Source organism: Pyricularia pennisetigena, chromosome 3, assembly GCF_004337985.1.
Source record: "Pyricularia pennisetigena strain Br36 chromosome 3, whole genome shotgun sequence".
Lineage (NCBI taxonomy): Eukaryota > Fungi > Ascomycota > Sordariomycetes > Magnaporthales > Pyriculariaceae > Pyricularia > Pyricularia pennisetigena.
In genome coordinates this window covers 7,605,136-7,626,232 of record NC_043742.1, presented here as the reverse complement: position 1 = coordinate 7,626,232, position 21,097 = coordinate 7,605,136, and the positions used below count along the sequence as shown (strand labels likewise).

Sequence of the window (21,097 nt, the reverse complement as noted above, 5' to 3'; positions counted from 1 at the left end):
TTATTTAGCGAAACCTGAAAGAAGGAAAGCACGTAAGCTGTTTTATATCAGACCGAGCTGTAAAACTTTTCCCGTGTGTGGATGGGTCGGTTCGTTTGAAACCCGAGGAAAGTGCAATATCGCTTTGTTAATAGCGTTGGAAGGAGCGGTTGGGGTGGCAAGCCATTTATTTGTAAAGAAAGCCCGTCCGCAAAAGCCCGTTACGTAATATTGCACTATACGCGCGAGCTTCGCCGACCCTTTCAGATATGGCCTTGCGCCACGGTCAACTTTTTCATTTCACATTTGTAGTGCACATCAAGAATACCCTACAGTATTTCCCGGGCTTTTGTCCGAGATCAAGATAGCTCTCTGTAAGCAGTTCTTTTTTTGTACTACAGCACCCATGGGATATTTGATTGCACTCATGGCTGTGTTATGCCTTGGTTACTTCTTGTAAACCAGACACTCAGCGCAATAGCTGCAACAAGCATCCAAAATAAACCTTGGTACAGGCTACAGTTTGCGGACCGTTCATCGTACGCACGTTTCAGTCCAAGAGTAAATATACCTTATCGAGATCCATTTTCTGAATCAAGGCTGCAAGCAATCGAAAAGTTATCATTTTCGAACGAGTTGGTACAAAAGCAACATAATTGCTGAAAAACATTGGGCTTTAAAGGAGGTAGAAGCTTTCCTTTTTTCCTTTGTTTCCCTCTGATTGCCATTGGGCGGGTTGCGAACCGCCGTTGTTTTCTGTTTGCTTTCAGAATCTCGTAATTTCCTCCCCAATACCTGTTCCAGAATCCAGACCCTCAGCTCCTGTATTCCCTCTTCCAGATATTGACCACTCGCGCTCGTGCCTCTCTCCATTTCTGCCGTTTTCATTCTCGCCCTTCAATTCCCTATCCAAACCCGCCGCCGCTTTTGCGTCGTTGGACAGTGCGATACTTTTCTTCGCTGCGCTTCCGATTAGGTGTAAAAGGCATCAGGAGCGGGACATAGTCACGCGGAGACGGAACTTAAGGCACTTTTCTGTAGTAGCCAAAAAGCAAATAGCTTTCTCTCTGCCGTTGCTCTTTGGCCAGTGACCGTTGTAGTTGTGGGTCTTGTCCCGCTTGCTCTCGTGCCTTTCGGCGTTTTCTGACTTGGTGTTCTTCCACAAGCAAATTCTTCCAATGCGCATCATCTATGCAATATTGTGTTTTCCGAGAATTGCTTCCTCTGCGCTTCCAATGATTGTTTAAATGGATACCCTAGCCATCCGAAAGATCGTCTTGCGGATACGAAACTCGTTGCGCAAGTCTTCTTCTGCTCCACATGGCGTCGTCCTGTTTTCTTTTTCCTCTCGCTGTCTAGCCAGTCGATCTTGTAGTTCTGGGTTTTGTGCGTCTCGCTCTTGTGCCTCTCGGTATTTTTTCGAATATGAGCCTTCGCTTTTTGATTTTCCTCGGGTAGGGTAAACGAGATCATTATTACCCGGGCTGCGCTTCGAAATGTTTTCAATAGGGGCTGCCAAAGGCGACGAAACTTCGTCCCGCCTATATGAGCCCATGGCATTGAAAGCGTGCGAGTTATCAGGCTTTGGGGGCTCTGTCGCTTTCGTTTTGCCGTCAGTGCGTTTTTTATATCGTGGCATAATTACTCCATATCTGCCTTCGGCTATGGTTGTGGTTCAGAATCACCAATGACAGTGCATGCTACGCTTACCAATATACTCGACGGCGCCGGTAGCTCTATCTTCTAGTGAAGACAGAGAGTCTCGAGGCGCATCTCTTCTCCACGGCGCTCTGTCGGGCGATAAGTTGCGAGCTTCAAAATGACCCTGGGTACTTGCGCCGGCCACGGGAGCCGCACTAACCCCAGGCATTGTCATGGCTGTGACGCCAGCCAAAGGTTAAGGGCGGCGAAGTAAGTAAAACGCATTGTGAAAGAAACAAGATGATGAGGTTAGGTTAAGGGAGCAATTGGAGCAAGGTGGTTTAAAGGCAAGTCGGCGAAATATTAAGGGGAAACATCATAAAAGTGAAATCAGTGAATTTAAAGCGAGAAAAAATCAAGAAGTTAGCAAGGGCGTTGGTCTCACAGCCCATGTCATTGTTTATAATGTGCCCGAGTTTGTAGCTACGGCCACATCTCATGCACGGCTCGACTATATGAAAGTTGAATCACAGGGACTTGGATCCATGGCTGTTAATTATGTTACTTAAGGCGGGGTTTCACAACTCAATGCAAATCTTATATTTTTAGACTCCATCGGCCTGTCCGATCAAGAAGAAGGGCGTTCGTTGTCAGTCAAACCGCAAAGCTTGTAGATTCTTAGAAACCGCTCAAATTAGTCTGCTATGATTGCAGTAGCGCTAAAGCTGTTCAACCAGCACCACAAAATAATGTGATACAACGCTAAGGTGCTGGGTGGGAACAAAACGAATCAAGTGGGATAGAATTCTCCTACTAATGGGTTAGAAACCAGATAACACGACTAACGGGATATTCAACAATATATTTTCACCATGGTGAAGGTTTATCCTGTACCCAAATGCAACAAAATGCCAAGTTCCTCGCCAAGTAAGATATCAAGTGTACTATTTTTGGAATATAGCCATGCACGGCCATAATATTTTATTTTTCAAGGCCTGGCAAGAAAGAAGCTCCCAATTTTACCACATAACAATTAGAACTCTTCCCTCGTTTCTGGAAATCTTAGCACGTCTTAGACTCTGATGCAGGTACGGATAACTAGCCACATGCTGACATTAAGCATACGTACAAAATTGCAATACAGGCAAATAAGTAATCCCTGAATTGCGAGGAAACAAAGCATTCAAAAAAGCTGGACTCAAGACGGTGTACCTAGCTCGTGTCAAAGCCAGGCCACATTGGAGATTTTGAATATATTAGGCACTACTAACGAAAATGGTAAACTGGGAAAAAAAGCCTCACAAAGATTACCAGGCATTGAAAAAAAAAACGCTTAGGTCCCAAAGCCTTCCGGAGCTTCGACGGGACTAAAGATATAAAGTAACGGCATTTCCCAACGCGTGGCTAACAGGGTGGTTGAAGAGTAGGTTTGAAGCCTGATCCCTTTGGTACCCACCTCTGAAGCCTAAAATAGCCCATGAAAAAGGCAAGACGATTGCGATGAGGCTAAACAATAAAGGCAACACGCCTCCACATTGGGGCTGCAATGGAGTGACAAGACGACGCTATCGGGGCGCTGCTACACTCAGGCCGAATTAGTATAAATTTCCTAAACCAGAAAGGTAAAGAATCCATCCCTCTGCTGGCAAAGGCAGCACCTAGGGCTATTCAGTTTCGAAGAATAATATCACAATGTTAGTTGGAGAGTTATCCTGATGGTTTGTGGGAACCTCACCAGTGGGAAAGTGTTGCACAACTTCAATATTAAATAAGAGAGCCTTACCTCGTACCGGCGAATAACGCCGTCTGTGCGCGAATTTCAATAAACATGGAAATCAGGCCAGTCTACAGCGGCTTGCCAGCATATGCCGGATAAACCATCCGTTAGTTTAAACACCTATTCCTGGTCATTTTTAATCGTTGCGGAAAATTTTGCTTCCATTGCTAACCGGGACATGACCGGCCCCTTCATTGGCTGAAATCAATGGCTCAGCCTCCCAGATTAATGCGCAAAATTCTGGTTTTTTCAACACCACCAACCAACGCTCGCTTTCTGGTTTAGCAACTGATACCAGTCTTTTTTTTTAAGCTTTGTAACTCTTTGGTCTTTTGACACTCTTGACAATCTTTCCTTTTTCCAACCTTTGCACCGTCCCACTTTTTAAGCTTCGATATTTAATTAACAGAAAAAAAAAAAGCGTCGTTCTTAATTCTTTTATGCATTCACCTGTTCCTGGGGTAGTGCTAGCGCAATCAGCACAACTGCCCGAACATTCTCGGAAGAATGGCGCTATGTGGCCGATTATCGCCCCCCCAGACATGATACGAGATTGCAATGGATTTACATGCTCGCAGGCCACGATACGTTCCTGGCGCCGGAAAGGAATGACGCTCTTTGGCGAAAGTCTGCACAATCTCCATAGAATTCAGTGTGTGGGATTCATTCGAGCAGGCCGCGAAACATGCTTCCGATCTCGAGCGCCCGTACCGTGCGATTTGTTACATGGACACGAACGCGTTTCGGCCGGGGAAGAACGACGAGCAAATGATCAAACGGCCGACCTGGAAGAATATCTACTATTCCCCTCAAGCTCTGTTTTTTTTTTTTTTTTTTGATATGTGGTCACGCCCAGATGAGACCTCACCCCGGCAGATGTATTAACTGGCAAGCCGGCCCCGAGGTTGCCAGAAGACACGCATATGATTTGGCCTAGAGCCCATGCGGCTATGCGTCGCGGTGCAGGTCGTGTTTTAATGGTCTGGTATATCCTGCGGATTCGCTGTAGGTTATCCTCCTCGTATTCAACGTGAGTTTAGCATTACGAAGCCAGCCTCTCGAAGTGTCGCGGTGAAGCACGACGGGACAAAATTTTAACGTAATACATAGAACACTAGTGGCAAATTGAATGTAGATGATAGAGGTGGCTTATATGCTTGAGAGCTCTCAAGGCCGCCTCTCTTCTAGGGTCTATAAGAAGGTCAAATCCTTGCAAAGCGCTTTAGAAACAACCTTGCGTCCAATCTCTTCGCTCACTTGGCGCCCGTCAGTGCTGATGTAGATGTTGATGGGCTCCATTCGCACCTTGACAATGAGGTGATGCCAGGAGAGCATCGTGTTCTTGTATCCTTGCAGAAGAAACAAATGAAAAGAAAAAAGAGGGACACAAAATAAATTTCGGGATTGTGGTCAGTGACTGACCAAATTGGGCGCGGCGACTTGTTTACATTTGACAAGCATCGCCAAGTTTTGGTTGTTCTTTCGTAATCACATACCAGAAGCCGGGAACCCGTGGGACGTTTCGGTTTGCGTTTGGTTAATTTCGCCCATTGCTGGAGACAGTCAACAGCTGCAAATATTTACTAGAAATAATGACAAAGACAAATATAGAGAGACAGTCTAGGGGTATCTATTTTGACATGGCCTGATAGCAAAGCACGTCGCACGTCATCTCTCAAGGACAGCAGGTAGGTCCCAGTTTGGGTATCATGATCCGAGAGAAGAAGGAGAAAAGAAAAAGAAAAAAAACACAAACTAAACCGCTCTCAACCTCTCCATGACGGCCGCGCCTCCCGGTTTGCCCGCTTGATGTTTTCCGCCCGTCTCGTAAGATGGACCCTCGTGCGATCAGCATCTCCCGCGAACGGAAGGTAATAAGTCTCGGGCGTGTCACCGTGCTCGTAGCCTGTGATGTCGTCATACTCTCGAGGCAGATCTGGTGGGCTTACAGTGGTGGCTGTTGGTGCTGGACGTGCTGAAGGTGGGGGAGGTAAAGGAAGACGAGGAGCGACCTCATGAAAGAGAGGCGGGGGCGGTCGAGGAGGGTGAGGAATTAGAGTGGGCTCAGAAGGTAGAGAATGTCGAGAAGGCTGAGTAGGCCCCACAGGTCGAGACTGTCTGGACTGTGGCAATGGTAGTTGGGGGTTGAGGAGAGAGGAATCTGCAGGGTTGGTTGGTTCTGAGGTCGGATTCATAGATGATGAAAAAACAGCAAATGAAGATCGAGGCGCAGCGACATCTGCAGTTGCTGGGCTGGTAGTGAAATCAACCTGTACATCTGCCATAAGCGCCTTTGCAACAGGTTCCCTCTTCGAAGGTGTCCTTGTAGGAAGGGCCTCTGAAATAGCTGTCTCCATGATAGATTCTCCCAGCTCGGCCATCGTATGCCAACTGCTTGTGGTATTTGGCTTGACAGTGCTGCTCGTGTTGATTTCGCGTGCCTCTGTCATTGATATATCCCCAGCGGTTGTATGTTCCTGAGGCTTTTCTGCAATATGCGTATCCGCAACTGTTGCCTCTGAGGTGGGTGCCACTGAAACAGACGTCTTTGCAATAGAGGCATCCGCAATAGATTCTTCGTGCTCTGCCACTGCCTGCAAGTTGACCTCGGTGTCCTGACCGAGCATGGTATCTTTAACGTCAATCTCCTGAGCGTCCACCATAGTCACATCTTCAATAGGTGACTTGTCGTGCGCAAGACGCGCCTTTGCGACAGGTGCCTCAGGCTCGACTTCCGTCAGCTCGTCGTCGTCGCTGCCGCCGTTTTGATCCGCTATGCTAGCTGCAACTACAGTTTCATCCTCTTCTTCCATAGATTCGTTCACAACGGGTGATTCCGGCTGTGCACCAGGTCCGTCTGCCATTGGTGTATCTTTGAATGGCAACTCTAACTCTGCAGCAAATGCCTCAGACTCGACCTCTGTGTGTGAATCATTGTCGTCGTCGTAGCCGTCATTCTCATCGGTAATGGTACCTGCAACAATGGTGTTATCCATATTCAAAATGCCTGCTGTGTTTGTAGCGGCCTCTCCAGCCTGAACCGCTGCCTGCTCGCTGTTCCTGTCATCCTCCTGGACGGCCTTGCTACCGTTGTCCTGGTCGGAATGGCTCACGTCTTCCTGGCTGACCTTGGCACCGCCCACGACAATCTCATCCAGAACCTCAGTCGGGTCACCACCCGGCGTCACCCCAGTCCTGTGCAGGCCCATCCGTATCAGCTTCCTTCGCATGGGGACGACGGGTGCACCCACACCCTCCCGCAGGGGAATGAGCACTTCTTCATCGTCAACCGGGTGGTCATGAGGCACCAGCCTGGGACGAAGCAGCCTGAATGCGTTGTCGATAAAGTAGGCCGCTCTTTTGTCCCTCAGATGAGCCACCCGTTTGGGCTCATAGTTGCAGTGATTCTCAGGCTGAGGGGGTGTGTTTTTGAAAAGAAAATCGGTCAGCTGTTCTGAGAGGGGATTTTTGAGAGTTGAAAAGACTCGGGTAGGCTTACGGATGGGCTTGATAGCTTGACGGTGCTTGGTCCTGCAATCACTTTGGGCGCTGCAGCAGGTTTGTGATCTTTGCATGTTGCTTCGTTCTGCAAATTCTGTGGTGTCATGCGGCTACGCAACGCGTATCCGTGAGGCGCCATGGCTGGCTCTAACCCATGGAAGTGGTCTGATTTGATGAGATTCAGGATGAAAAATGCCGATGGCGATATCTGTTTGATGGAGATGACTGCTTTGGCCACGTGGGGTGGCTGACTGTTGACAGAGAGAGAGAGAGAGAAAATGGCCTCGGCCAATCCGATGTGAATATGGCGGTCGGAGAGTGAGCTTTGCCTCAAATCTGACAAATCCTTGTCAGGATGTTTGCAATTCAAACATCAACCAGATTGAAATAAGAGTCCAAAGTTTTCCTGGTGAGGATGGTCGGTTCTTCCCTGCCCCGGAAGAGTCCAGTTTGCCCTCACCGAAAAGTGATTTTGTCCACACCGATTTGTGGGCTGGTGGCTGGGTGGTAGACCGGAGAACGTGGCAAAGAGCTAAATCAGCCGGTCGACTGTTCCTTGAAGATTCAAACGCGACAGCAAAAATGTACTTTTCCGGACAATATTTGCGTGAAAATGGCTGGTAAAAGTCACCATTTGTTCCCGGCCGCATCAAAGTTGATTTTTGCCGCCGCCGTGATGAGTTTTCGCTCAACGTTGTTTGGGATTCGATGCAATTCAAAACTCTGATTGAGGAAGTCAAGGAAATGGTGCAAGGAAAAAAAAGACTGCTGCAGAAACTTTGCCCCACTTGACTGAGCAAAACAGAAGAGGGGGATTTGATCCGAGGGTCGCCCAGCTCATTCCGGTCTCGAATTAAAAGTCTAGAAAGAGTAAACAATGTCATTCATTTTTCAGCTGATCAATAGGGACTGCGAGAAGGTGGAGATGATTCTGGAATACGCAAAAAAACATAAATTTGGGCCTTTTTAGGCAGTTTGAACTTGCAAACTTAAGTTTGGATTCCATCGGTTCGTTGATCGTTAAAAAGATGTGGGTTGAGAGCGACGCAGACACGATTGAGGCCTCAAATACGGACCAATTTTTCTTTGCAAATCAGTTCGTCCACTTTTTTAAGAGTTTATGCGCAGACTGATGGCTTGCATAATTATGCCTATTTGTTACAGACCTTAACGAGGGCTTTAGGGGTCGTAGGTGTTTGCAGAAGACAAGGCACTGTTTATGATGGAGATTGTTACACCAAGAATTACAACATGGCAAGATAGGTGCACAGTACCGCAGCCGCGCAAATGTGACTCGTTGCAGCTCTTGTCTTCCTTGATTGAACTTGTTTTCCATTCTGGTACATTATTACGTCCCAGATTACTTAGGTTTACTGTATTTTAACAGTGACCGTGGAAACTCTAATGCGACCGAACGCCGCAACTGGCAAGAATTGAAAGAAAATTGAATCAGGCATTACATAGCCTCGGCTTTCTTCTTATATACGATTGTGCAACTTGTCGCTTGCTGGACCAGAACAGACAGGAAGAGACATTGGCCAGTCCGCCGAACCGCAGTCAGGCCCCTCCCTCTCAAAACCCTAACCCCAATCAAACATATCTCTAACCATGCCGGCCTTGCTTTAGCGGCTTGCGCCGGTTCGCATCTTGCTTTTCGGCATGCACACGGAAACACGCCGTGCATTGCATAGGTGCCGGAGACGGACCCCTTTAAGGATGATCCGGGATTCTGCCGAAATTCCATTGGCTCAAGGCATGTGTATGTGTGTCTTGGATTGGCGCGAAGGGTCAAGAATGCAAAAGCAAACTCCAACCTTAGCTCAGCGAGAAAATCTGCCGATCCTTGATTAACACCCCTCCTCCTCACTTAATTGCCGCATTGTGAGAGGCTGGAGTCGCATTGTTGTGGATCCCCCCAAGGGTGCAACATTCATCATTTGCGAGTCATGGACAGAGCCAAAGCTATGGTTCGAAAACGTCATCCTATAGTCATACATGAAAAAATCAATTGGCTTCTTTCCATGGTTCTTTTGCCCGGCCGTTCCAGAGAAGGACATGGAAGTACAAAAGGATGCGAGGGAGCACTCACCTTGTCTCTGGCGAGGTCCCAAAGTCTTGGAGGTTTTTTTGCACAATCTTTCTCCCTGGATCGATTGCTGCGTGTTTGGCGCCCGTCCCAAGCTCCCACAACCCAATTCAGCTGAACGCTTGTAAATCTCCGACCGACCTAGAATACCTGATAGAAACCCACCGTCCACCTGTCCCACGCCGATCAGCAGATACCAAGCACTGAAAACAGCGACAAGGAGGCGAAAAAAAGAATTCACCGACTATCAGAGGTCCAGGACGCAGCACATCGACCACATCAAAAAATGGCACCCTTGCAACCACTGGCCCACCTGATCGACCCCCTAGTCATCGCCACCCGCACTATGGTCGACGATGCACCCTCTCCTGTCTTCCGCCGGCAGGCTCCCGCGACCGTCACCGTCGTCTCCACGCAGGGCGGGAACCCGAATCAGCAGTTATCGGGTGGTGAGATCGCCGGCATCGTGATCGGGTCCATCGTCGGGTTCCTGCTCATCATCTGGCTGATCCGATGGTCGTGCGGCCAGCAGAGGGTTCCCGACGAGAAGCCGAGCTACTACCACCAGGAGGTGTCCCCGAGGAGGCACCGAAGCCGCAGCCATCATCATCACCATCATCGTCACTCTAGGAGCAGAAGCCGCGGGCCAGACGTTAGGGTCGTCACGAGTCATACCAGTGGGCATCCGGGCGAGCCGGCCGAGCCGACGAGGGTGTACTACGAGAAGCGGAGGAGAAGTCACAGCCGGTACTGAGCCGGGATGTGGTGAATGTCTAGCATCTGGGCGGGGGACCCGTGTCATCTACCAGGTTGGCAGGCCCGGCCGAATTGGGCGTCCTTGTGAAACATCAGCTATCCAATCGGTTCAATGAGCATGCGCCACCTTGGCTATCCCTCCAATCTCCAATCTACCAAACATGTCTTGCGTTTCTTGGATGACATGTACGATGACGACCCTTCTCGTCCTCTCTTGTTTTTTTTTTTTTTTTTTTTTATTGTCATGATGCGAGCGACTTTAAGCAAGTTGGGCGATTGGAACGACCGGTTCCCACGTGGAAGATTTTTCTGATGTTTTTTTGGGATCGGCGTCTTTTCGTGGAAACCTTGTTTACCAAGATACATGTATAGTAGGAGTTTGGAGCGACGGGTTAGGGCACATACCGGTACATAGCTAGGAATAGCCTTACAGTTATCAAATTTCACTACTTGTCTCAAACGGACCAATCATGTGCAGGATAAGGATGGGACAAAAGTACAAAAACTTCAAAGGTTGTCTCGGAGCCATGACGGTGAGGCGTTTGCCCATGCTTTAAGCTAAGCTGAGGTGCATTAAACAGGGCGCTAAGGGGCCTCGGGAAATATTTGAATGGAACACTTCCAGTTTTGTCTGGATTGACAGCCAGACGGGGACGCTAAACCAAGCGAACATGGCAGTACCCACTTTTCCCCCATTGTGCGTTTGTTTTGTGTTTGACGTTTTGGACGCAGCAACAGGCAACAGCATTTGAAGCGGTACATGATTTGACGAGAATGTCCACCCCCGAGGGCTGAATGTGGGATTTAACAAGATTTTTGATTGGGCAATCACTGGAAGGATCGCGGGGCGGTCGAATGAAACACTAACAATTCGTCCAGTGACGCGCGTTCATCTGCAACCGATCCAATCCCAACAACAATCATTGTCGAATGCGGTGCTCTATATGCCTATCAGGGAGTCGTTGGAGGGGCTGGGCAGGATCGAGTTGCATGTTAACTCAAAGCAAATAATCTTGATGTAAACAAGCTGCAAGAATTCTGGTGCCTGAAAGGCTGAAGTAAGTGGAGGCTTTGGATACGACAACACAGCACGATGTTGCTCTACTTTGTATATAACTATCAGGAGCCCTTTGTCTTTCAATGTAGAGTGACTTCAAGTCTATTATTCTGACTCCAAACAAGTCCATCGTTCTCGCACTCCTACAATACCGACACATGAATCCAAACCCAGCACCAATGGAAGCCCTCAGCACCAACCTCCCCAACGCGACCATCCACGCGACCCCAGACTCCTCCGCCATCAACACCCCATCCCCAGAGTACGCCTACGCTACCAAGTACGCCGGCCCACCTTTCCCCGTCACCAACACCAACGTCAGCGTAACCCCGAGCACCGCCCGTGGAGGCAACAACTGCAACATGGTCGGCATCCCGCGATGCCAAGAGCCGTTCANGGGGGCAAAGTATAGTTGCAACGATTCACAAATTGCAACAGCTAATTTCTTGATTTACCAACGCATCTGAGTTGGTTTGGCTGTGTTATTATATCTCCAACCCTAGATTCTAATGCACATAACACGCGCGTAAACAGTTAGATTGGTAGGAGCGCCGTGCGTTGGAGTGTGTATCTGAGCGCTCTCTGCACAAACGCGCAGAACAGAGATCCTCTCTCGATTGCCCAGCCATGACTCAGTGCTCGGCTGCAGTTGCCGCCCCGAACTATCCTCTCACGATACTATATTTGATCATCTCCAACGGCAGAGAAACCTACCTCGGTAAGTAATATGGCACCATCGGTAAAACCCATACATACAAACACCCCCGCATTTGAAATATGGGAAACAGCTAGAAAATTACAAATGAACCAGGTCTAACAGCTAGCACTTATATCACGCGTCAGCACAATAAGCAATGTGGTCGTGGTGTGAGAAGTTTGGCAGGAACATTTTAACCATTGATGCTTGAACCGTCTATAAAGTCTATAAATGCGAGGGATAACTATCTATAAAAGGGGAAAAAAAAGAAAAAGAAAAAAAAAAGACAAACAAAGACAAACCACAGTGATATGAAAAAGGTGACTTAACGTTGATTTAAAAACCTCTGACGGCAGCAGCAGGGCGGCTCGTAGCAACCCGGCGAGAGGCCTTGTTGACGCGGCCAGCCATGACTCGGTTGTTGGCGGCAGGGGCTGCTCCGGCGGTGCCGGTGCGAGTGCGGCCGGCGGTGGAGGGTCGCTGCTGGGTGGGGGCTTTCTGCTTGGTAGGGGTCGTCTGCTTGGCGGGGGTTGTTTTCTTGACAGGGGTCGTCGGCTTGGTAGGGGGTCGCTGCTGGGCGAGCGGCCTTTGTTGGGTGGTGGCAGGGTTCTGAGGAAGAGGCAGAGCACAACCGCCGCCGGTCAGGCCGCGCTTGGTCAGGCATTGGGCCCCCGTATAAGCGTCGTTTTTAGTCCATGCCGGCTCTGCATTGAGACCGTCTACCTTCTTCCAGCCAATGATCTTTTCGAAAGGGACAACCCTTTGGGTCAGCCATTCTTCATCCTTCATGAGCATGTCCTTCCTTGCGTCATCTCGTAGGTAGTCTTGGGCATCTGCAAAATCAATGCCAGCTGGGTCGATAGCATAAAGATAGCCGACGTCCTCAACATAACTTTCAGCAATGGTCGCCGACTTGGTAAAGGAAATCAAATTGGCGCCACCTTCAACCATGTCGTAGATGTGTTTGTCAATTGTGTTTGGTGTCAAACGACCATCGGTCTTGTAACTTTTAAAGCCACCATTTCCCTGGAGTACCGTAGGGCTGCGACTATCGCCGCGGTAAAGGATGGCAGGCGTCGCAGCTAAAGCAACGCTTGTCAAGCATAGGATGATAGCTTGAAAGGGAAGAAAGACACGAGGAAACATGCTGGCGAGAAGGAAGAAAAGCTTTGTTGTTGTTGTTGTTGTGGGAGCTAGTCAAGATAGAGAAGGATGCGAGATTCAATTTATTAAAAGAGTCAAATATTACAGGCGTAAACAGATTCGTAGGTGATGATGATAATGTATATCAAGATTCCAGACTTGAACTGATGGCAGCTGCACCCTTTTTATAACAGTCTCTGCAGTTTTGTCAAAGCCATACTTACTACCTTTCAAAACACCGTTCAAACTAACCACGACTTACTAGGCTGCCAGTTTACTACGAGGTCGATCAACACCAAGCCGGTTGGCGTCAAGAACAACGTATCGCTTTCGGCCCGTTGTTCGTATAGCATTGCCCCCCAGACTAAGCAGAGAGGCTTTTTTTTTTTTTTTTTTTTTTTTTTTTTTTTTTTTTTTTTTTTTTTTTTTTTTATTGTCATGATGCGAGCGACTTTAAGCAAGTTGGGCGATTGGAACGACCGGTTCCCACGTGGAAGATTTTTCTGATGTTTTTTTGGGATCGGCGTCTTTTCGTGGAAACCTTGTTTACCAAGATACATGTATAGTAGGAGTTTGGAGCGACGGGTTAGGGCACATACCGGTACATAGCTAGGAATAGCCTTACAGTTATCAAATTTCACTACTTGTCTCAAACGGACCAATCATGTGCAGGATAAGGATGGGACAAAAGTACAAAAACTTCAAAGGTTGTCTCGGAGCCATGACGGTGAGGCGTTTGCCCATGCTTTAAGCTAAGCTGAGGTGCATTAAACAGGGCGCTAAGGGGCCTCGGGAAATATTTGAATGGAACACTTCCAGTTTTGTCTGGATTGACAGCCAGACGGGGACGCTAAACCAAGCGAACATGGCAGTACCCACTTTTCCCCCATTGTGCGTTTGTTTTGTGTTTGACGTTTTGGACGCAGCAACAGGCAACAGCATTTGAAGCGGTACATGATTTGACGAGAATGTCCACCCCCGAGGGCTGAATGTGGGATTTAACAAGATTTTTGATTGGGCAATCACTGGAAGGATCGCGGGGCGGTCGAATGAAACACTAACAATTCGTCCAGTGACGCGCGTTCATCTGCAACCGATCCAATCCCAACAACAATCATTGTCGAATGCGGTGCTCTATATGCCTATCAGGGAGTCGTTGGAGGGGCTGGGCAGGATCGAGTTGCATGTTAACTCAAAGCAAATAATCTTGATGTAAACAAGCTGCAAGAATTCTGGTGCCTGAAAGGCTGAAGTAAGTGGAGGCTTTGGATACGACAACACAGCACGATGTTGCTCTACTTTGTATATAACTATCAGGAGCCCTTTGTCTTTCAATGTAGAGTGACTTCAAGTCTATTATTCTGACTCCAAACAAGTCCATCGTTCTCGCACTCCTACAATACCGACACATGAATCCAAACCCAGCACCAATGGAAGCCCTCAGCACCAACCTCCCCAACGCGACCATCCACGCGACCCCAGACTCCTCCGCCATCAACACCCCATCCCCAGAGTACGCCTACGCTACCAAGTACGCCGGCCCACCTTTCCCCGTCACCAACACCAACGTCAGCGTAACCCCGAGCACCGCCCGTGGAGGCAACAACTGCAACATGGTCGGCATCCCGCGATGCCAAGAGCCGTTCAACAGCAACAACCACCACCCAGAGTGCTGCAACATCCCCCGCGTAAACCTCCCAGAGTCGAACTGCCAGATGGGCGCACAGCACGTCTTCAACCAGCCCCAGCACAGCCACGCGAACGTGGTCCCGCTGGCACTGCTCGGCAGGTGGCCGGCGCTGGTCGAGTGTCCCGGTTGCAGGGGGGTTGCGCCGACGAGCACGAAGCATGTTGCTGGAAAGGGTTCACAGTACGTATTATTATTATTATTATTTATTTTTTTATATTCTCCTTCGTCATTTTTGATGTCATTCTCAAGTCACCGCTGCTCCATTCGATCCTGCAAAAAACTAACTTTGCTACAGCTGGATGGCTACCATGTTCTTCTTCACGACCGGCATCCTCACTTTTGTCCCCTACGTCACGCCCGCGATGAAGGATGTCGAGCACCACTGCCTCCGATGCGGGCGGCACCTCGCTACAAACAGATTTGGGGGTGGGACGCAGGCCAAGCTGATGTGAGCGGTGGACTTTTTTTTCTTTTCTTTTTTTTTTGGCTCCGCCGCACAGAGGCAGGAGGTGCAAAATCAAGCATAGGGTATGCAGAATCGACGATTCTCCGGTTTCCAAGATAAGTTTGGGTTGGATCCACCCTCCGCACGAAGCGGCAGGACATGAATCATATATAAGAAACTGATAATGCAAAGGCTGTACTATCTTGCCGCGATGGAAAGTTAAACAAGCGTAATCATGCCTATTCTACTGCAGATTTTAGCTTCTAAACTAGTACAAAATGACTAGTAATTTCTTAGGTATACATGACATTTGAGCGAGGCTAACGATGAGAAATGCTCGTAACAATACAAACCAAAATCCAGCTGCAAATTTATTTTTAGCGACGTTATTTATAGCGTCTTTTGCAAGGTTTTGTGAATTTGTATGAACACCAACCGGACGCTTAAACGAGGCTATTTATAACTTCGCAGCCACCCTCTTGCACCGCAAAGTATATATATATATATATATATATATATATATATATATATATATATATATATATATATATATATATATTTTACTATGGCGAAAACAGCTTATTAACCCTGATTAGCCTCAACCGTCATCAACGGTTGCCGTATTACGGCCTACAAATGTTACATCTCCGCCAATATAAAGTGGGCGGCCAAGCGTAGTAGTAACCGTTGAGAAAAAGGGATCTAAGCTTAAATTTGTTATATACAATACTATTAGTTGCCCCCGTAAGTTGACTCCATATAACTGACCAAATATTAGGCACTTTTTGTGGCAAAGTATGATAAAATGGTTGAACCTGGCGAAAACTACGTGTTATAATGCAACTAATTAGGTAAACTCCAGCGACCCTTGCTCCGGAACCAGGAATGAATAACAGACCGAGTTAAACTTTTCTTAGTAGATTTCCTGTTGTAAAGCCATAATTATAATGCAAGAGAGTAATATAAGTCGAACTCTACTCAGTCCAAGTTATTCAGAATTTGACATGTAAGCTTTTCAGCCTTTCGCATACAGCTGTACCCACTTTCAAGGTAAACAATACTTTCAGGGAGGTAAATTATTGTTAATACATGTATAAAATTTTAACCGGTCTTATCAAAGAGTAAAAGCTCCTTGTCAACTGGACCACCGATAATCAATTATTAGTCCTTGTAGCCCGCTTGTGGAAACCGGAAATTGAATCAGAAATGCATAGGTATGAAAAAAAAATGCCAAAGCGGTTGGAACAAGGAGCAAAGTGGCGTAAAAAGCAATTGCATTATAACTTATCTCTCCGCATTGTTCCGTAGCAGTGGTTAGAGGATTTCATGGTTTCAGTTCCGTTCAGGCAAGTCAAACTATTGACCAAGTTCTCTAGAGTCTAGACTTGGGGTACCTGATTGATGCATTGAAGGCAGGAGATGCTCGCGAATGGGAATGCTTGGAACAATTAGCATTTTCATCATGCCACTTACTGTGCATAATTACAAACCGCCTATCGGCTGGTAGCTTGATCATCCGAATTGGGATCTGCGACAACTATATTTAGCAACAGCTATGGACCAGGAACTGTGTAGATGCGCCCAAAGGGCTTTATGCAAGTTGTATGCCTAGATCGGCTTGTTTGTAGGCGAGCAAGTGACATGTATACTTTACAGTCATTAAAAATAAATATATAGGAAGACCCTCGGGCTGTTGATTGCACTTGAAATTTTGTGCAAGATAAGCAAATTGTCAAAACAAACTTACTTTGAAGCCTCTACACTATATATTTCCTGCACACGCCCCCATATCTCTCTCTAACTTTACCGTCTACCTCATAACTTCTTACTTATCATCAGCCATGCGCTGTGTCTCACTATATTCCCTCTTGGCCTTCGCTCCGGTCATATTGGCAATACCGTCAAAGGAGGGCTCAGGTTAGTCATCTTTTATAAGGGCTTGATCGAGACTCAAGCACTGATAATAAATTTCCTAGTTTATGGAGAGGGCGGAGCACGCGAGAAATGTGGTGTTGTCCCGTTCGCTGACTACAAACAAAACGTGTGGATGGTAAACTCTAAGGTAAGTGGTTGGATATTACCAAGGGGTGGATACAAGGAGGGTGTAGACACTTCCTGGGAAGACTGCGCACACCGCGAGGCCATGGAGGAAGGCGGGTTTAAACTTGGTCCTCTCACTGAGCTCGGCAAAATGGAGGGAGTCAATTGGTTTAGTGGTCTAGTGAAGAAAAAACTCGATCCTACAGACCCAGAATGGAAACAAACCCGCAGTGGCGCAGAGAAACGCAGTGTAGAGGCAGCAAAGGGGATTTTAGGTGATGGATCGGCTAAGAAATTGGGAATGTCGAAAGCCCTTGAGGAAGCCCTTGAGAAAGAATTGAAGGTGCAGTAGCCACGGTCTTAGGCTATATGCGATTGGATGGCCGACGTCATCGCAAAGGCATGGCGGGGGCAGCAGAGGCTACAACTCACACGGGTTAAGCAACATCTAGGCTTTTTTTTTCTTTCCCCAAAATGGCTTTTCTCGGAGAAAATCGAGTTGACAATTTGGAAGGGGATAGCAATGCCCGGGAGAAGAGGGCATGGCAAATATCGAATAATAACTGTATTCGTACACTATAACTTTGGGTACCCCCTGATGGCCACCCCCCCTAATGGGCACCCTTTTTACACCAAAAGTCCCCTTTTGCAAAACGTTAAAATAAATCGAATAAAAATCGTATCGATACCATTCCACAAACGTATATAGGGATTTAATAGTAAAACCTATACCGGAAAAGATTTTTGGATATATATAATATATATTAAAAATTTGGCGGTTAAATCCGGTTTTATATTTTTTATATAAATTATATAATAACGAAAAACGGTAATAATTACCGCAATTTCCCGTTTTAAAAGCCAAAATTAAAAATATTATTATACTACATATATATATAATTTTAATAAGGTAGTTACCCTGTTTTTTTACGATATATTAAACGTTTAATTAGCGGATATATATATATATATATATATATATATTATAAGCTTATAGTGGTTATATTAATATTACGTATAACGTAGCGAAAAATAGCAAATAAATAGTATTAAAATAAACAATCGGTTAGATAAGTAACAATCTAATAATATTTGTAATTTTGGCTTCTAAAACGGGAAATTGCGGTAATTATTACCGTTTTTCGTTATTATACAATTTATATAAAAAAACTTTAAACCGGATTTAACCGTTAAACTTTTAATATATATTATATATATTTAAAAATCCTTTCCGGTATAGGTTTTACTATTAAATCCCTATATACATTTGTAAAATGGTATCGATACGATATTTATTCGATTTATTATAACGTTTTGCAAAAGGGGACTTTTGGTGTAAAAAGGGTGCCCATTTGGGGGGGTGGCCATCAGGGGGTACCCAACGTTATAGCTTTCTTTATCTCATGGTTTCTGTCACTAAATGGGCTTCCAAAGACACAAAGTTGCAGCTCTAGGTGGGATGCTATTCCAATATCTCAAGACAGAGGGGAAATGGACAAAGATGCGAAGTGCCCGACGCTTTGGGCACGCGCCTTGCTAAATTGTATATGCTTACGAACTGAGAGAGGAGTTGATATCACCAGCAAGATGTGAGTGGGGCAGCGGGCAGGTATGCGACAAAGGAGTTCACCGCCACCACGCCTCGCAGATGTGGTGTAGGCAGGCCCCACTGCGGATCGAAGAAGGCAACCGGCTTAGACAGGCCGGACCCAGCTCGGGCAGCTTGCGCGCTTAAACGGTAGTGGCTTTATTTCGTGGCCTTTCCCATGACTGCCGCTTTATTTTTCTGTACAACTCGACCGTTTTGATTTTCCCAAGCCCGCTCTCGAGTAGATATTCGGTTTCTTGCAAGTCAGGAGTTGGATGCCTCGCGACACTTTACGAGACCATGATTACAAAGGACCGGGTTCTAGTATAGCCCTATTTTACACGCCGCAAGGCAATAATACCTCGACAAAAGTGGGAAAACTGGTTATGATGGAGTGTATTAGTAAAGACAGTTTTGGAAAGTTTGTTCAAATCAGTGTATTATCCTTGGTATCTAAGGCACAGTCTAATTCAATCGGCTGTTACCAGGTTTTCATTAGGATTGCGGCTTGGCTTTATGACGATTACGACGACGGAGTGTGTTCCTGGCCGCTGCAGGCTACTGGATTTCTGAACCAGACTGCAACGCGATCGTAAACATGTCCAGACCAGGATGGGAAAGAAACTACATCTTGTCGCAAACCTTTAACAGGCCGATTGCCCGGGCTCTAAGGAACGAAAAGTCTTTGAGTTGCAGTGTGGCATCTCGTAGTGTTTGGAGCCCGCTGGATCCATTTTATCAATTATCATCCGGTTGTATATTTCGGGCCACAGAGTGCCGATGCTTCTCTGTGCAACACAGACAATGATATCTACATTTTGCCAACCGCATTCTCGTCCATCTCGGCACCAGCAACAACGTTCAGTACAACGCTACCCATACTCCATAGTGAGAGATGCCTTCCGTGCAACAGACACAGCCTTAGGACGTTGCTCTCCGGCAAGTCGCGCGATTTAATCCCGCCTCTCTTTTGACAGAACCGAGAGCCTCGACGACAGTGCGGCGTCGTGCTGAGCCCTGACGGCGTCGGCCTTGGCCCGGAGAGCACTGTCTTGTTCAGATCGAGCGTTCCAGGCCGCGGCCTGCTCCCGGAGGGTTTCCGTGCATCTGCTGCAACCGGAAGAAGAAGAAGCGCACGCGGGACAACCCAGACGATTCCCTCGCAGCTGCGAAGACGACGGTGAATCCTGCGCCTCGCGCAAACCTTGACCACGACGTAGCTTGATCGCTGGCGTTGCGCTACGCGCCTCGAGGTGATCTAAACCCTCGGCCTTGGTCCCGGCGCGATTGGCGACTTGAGGGGCGATTCCAGAGCCTTCATTGCGGGCATGGTCGGTCACATCGCCAGCCAAAGGGCCGATCGCGATCGCGACCGTCGCTGGGACGCTCAGGGTCACCAAGGTGATGGTTTTGAAAACAGCAAAAGGCCGCATCTTGGATGAATTTCTTGGAGGTTCAAGGACGGGACTGGGAATTTATTCAGCTCAAAAGGTGATGATCCAACACAAGAAAGTCCTATCAAAAGACCGTATTATATAACAACGAAAACATTAAAAATAGACCAAACAATTTTATTTGTAAATGTTCCCCTGAAGCGCTCGGTGAACCAGAGTAGAGAAGAATGGAAAAGTTTTCTTTTTTGCAGATGGATTTTTGCTGAGTCTTTCAAAAGGCTTTGAAAACGGCTTTGAAAGTTTGAATCTTGTTAACATTCATTTAAATATTCAAGCCCTAGACACAATTCGACAGAAAAGGTTACCAGATCTATTATTAAACAGCTGAATTAAAACGAGATGTTATGCAGATAGACAAAAGAGGTGGCAGGTGAGATGATAACTATTTAAAAAAAAAAAAAAGGTACGGAATTAGAATTCAGCGATTTGGAGGGTATTGCAAATTGCGGGGGCGAAAAAAGAGAAAAAGAACATAATAAATTAAGCAGTGCTATCCTGGAAAGCTCGTTTTGAATGGATACAAGGTCGTTTGTTATAGGGTTCGTAAATAATAATCTACGAGTTGAAAAGCTTGCCCAGAATCATTTTATCCCGGTCCCGGCGATTGAATAGTTAAAAACAGAGTCAAAAAGATTGGACGAACTAAGGCAAAGGATAAGAAAGGCTAGAATAAATCCTTTAGTTGTTTACACTGGAGGAAAAAGCCTTTTCCCAACATCAATAAACGCTGCGGTTATGCAAATCGGGATTTAGTAATTCGTTGTTGCAGGGGAAGCAAAATCTTTTTAGTCATGCTTTATTTGCTGAATTACTCGTAACTGTAGCTTTACAAAGAACTGAGCTGGGGTTGTGCTAGGTGCCATGACAATTAGTTTATTATTATTATTATTGTTAGTATCATTATTGGTTGGTTCCCAGGCATTGATATTCCCATACGAGCGGCACAACCTCAGTTTTCACCATTGACCTTTCGTCAACTATATACGCGTAGTATCTATGGTGGTCTTTTTGCATGAAACGTTTTAATGTGGCTATAATATATATATATATATATATATATACTTATGTATATATGTATGTCCTAACTAGCACTCCACGTAAGCCGACCTGCAGTTGGGGCGCCTAGGGTGAATGGCGCTGTTTTGGCTGGGGATGCCCACGCCGCGGCGAGCAGGGTGAGGGTTGGTAAAATCTGCATTCTTGTCAGATTCATAAAATTGCACTATTGAAGTTTGTTAATTGC

At 46.7% G+C, this 21,097-nt stretch overlaps 8 protein-coding genes across 8 annotated transcripts; 4 read left to right on the top strand and 4 right to left on the bottom strand.

The window, feature by feature from the left end:
* Positions 1-4,588: 4,588 nt before the first annotated feature.
* PpBr36_03821 (uncharacterized protein) lies at positions 4,589-4,948 on the bottom strand (the record flags this gene model as incomplete). Its single annotated transcript, XM_029890990.1, has 2 exons — positions 4,589-4,746; positions 4,894-4,948. The coding sequence occupies 2 exons, from the start codon at positions 4,946-4,948 to the stop codon at positions 4,589-4,591; spliced, it is 213 nt and encodes a 70-aa protein (XP_029753172.1).
* A 215-nt stretch (positions 4,949-5,163) lies between these two features.
* Positions 5,164-7,037, bottom strand: PpBr36_03820 (uncharacterized protein; the record flags this gene model as incomplete). The annotated part of the gene is made up of 2 exons (XM_029890989.1): positions 5,164-6,810; positions 6,897-7,037. 2 exons carry the CDS (start codon positions 7,035-7,037, stop codon positions 5,164-5,166), a joined length of 1,788 nt encoding a protein of 595 aa, XP_029753173.1.
* A 2,233-nt stretch (positions 7,038-9,270) lies between these two features.
* PpBr36_03819 (uncharacterized protein) lies at positions 9,271-9,738 on the top strand (the record flags this gene model as incomplete). Its single annotated transcript, XM_029890988.1, has 1 exon — positions 9,271-9,738. One exon carries the CDS (start codon positions 9,271-9,273, stop codon positions 9,736-9,738), a length of 468 nt encoding a protein of 155 aa, XP_029753946.1.
* A 1,238-nt stretch (positions 9,739-10,976) lies between these two features.
* Positions 10,977-11,335, top strand: PpBr36_03818 (uncharacterized protein; the record flags this gene model as incomplete). The annotated part of the gene is made up of 2 exons (XM_029890987.1): positions 10,977-11,188; positions 11,332-11,335. 2 exons carry the CDS (start codon positions 10,977-10,979, stop codon positions 11,333-11,335), a joined length of 216 nt encoding a protein of 71 aa, XP_029753945.1.
* Positions 11,336-11,830: 495 nt separating this feature from the next.
* Positions 11,831-12,990, bottom strand: PpBr36_03817 (uncharacterized protein; the record flags this gene model as incomplete). Its single annotated transcript, XM_029890986.1, has 2 exons — positions 11,831-12,609; positions 12,900-12,990. The coding sequence occupies 2 exons, from the start codon at positions 12,988-12,990 to the stop codon at positions 11,831-11,833; spliced, it is 870 nt and encodes a 289-aa protein (XP_029753954.1).
* Positions 12,991-14,046: 1,056 nt separating this feature from the next.
* PpBr36_03816 (uncharacterized protein) lies at positions 14,047-14,779 on the top strand (the record flags this gene model as incomplete). The annotated part of the gene is made up of 2 exons (XM_029890985.1): positions 14,047-14,507; positions 14,623-14,779. The coding sequence occupies 2 exons, from the start codon at positions 14,047-14,049 to the stop codon at positions 14,777-14,779; spliced, it is 618 nt and encodes a 205-aa protein (XP_029753953.1).
* Positions 14,780-16,819: 2,040 nt separating this feature from the next.
* Positions 16,820-17,164, top strand: PpBr36_03815 (uncharacterized protein; the record flags this gene model as incomplete). The annotated part of the gene is made up of 1 exon (XM_029890984.1): positions 16,820-17,164. One exon carries the CDS (start codon positions 16,820-16,822, stop codon positions 17,162-17,164), a length of 345 nt encoding a protein of 114 aa, XP_029753952.1.
* Positions 17,165-19,353: 2,189 nt separating this feature from the next.
* PpBr36_03814 (uncharacterized protein) lies at positions 19,354-19,833 on the bottom strand (the record flags this gene model as incomplete). Its single annotated transcript, XM_029890983.1, has 1 exon — positions 19,354-19,833. The coding sequence occupies one exon, from the start codon at positions 19,831-19,833 to the stop codon at positions 19,354-19,356; it is 480 nt and encodes a 159-aa protein (XP_029753951.1).
* Between the last annotated feature and the right edge of the window lie 1,264 nt (positions 19,834-21,097).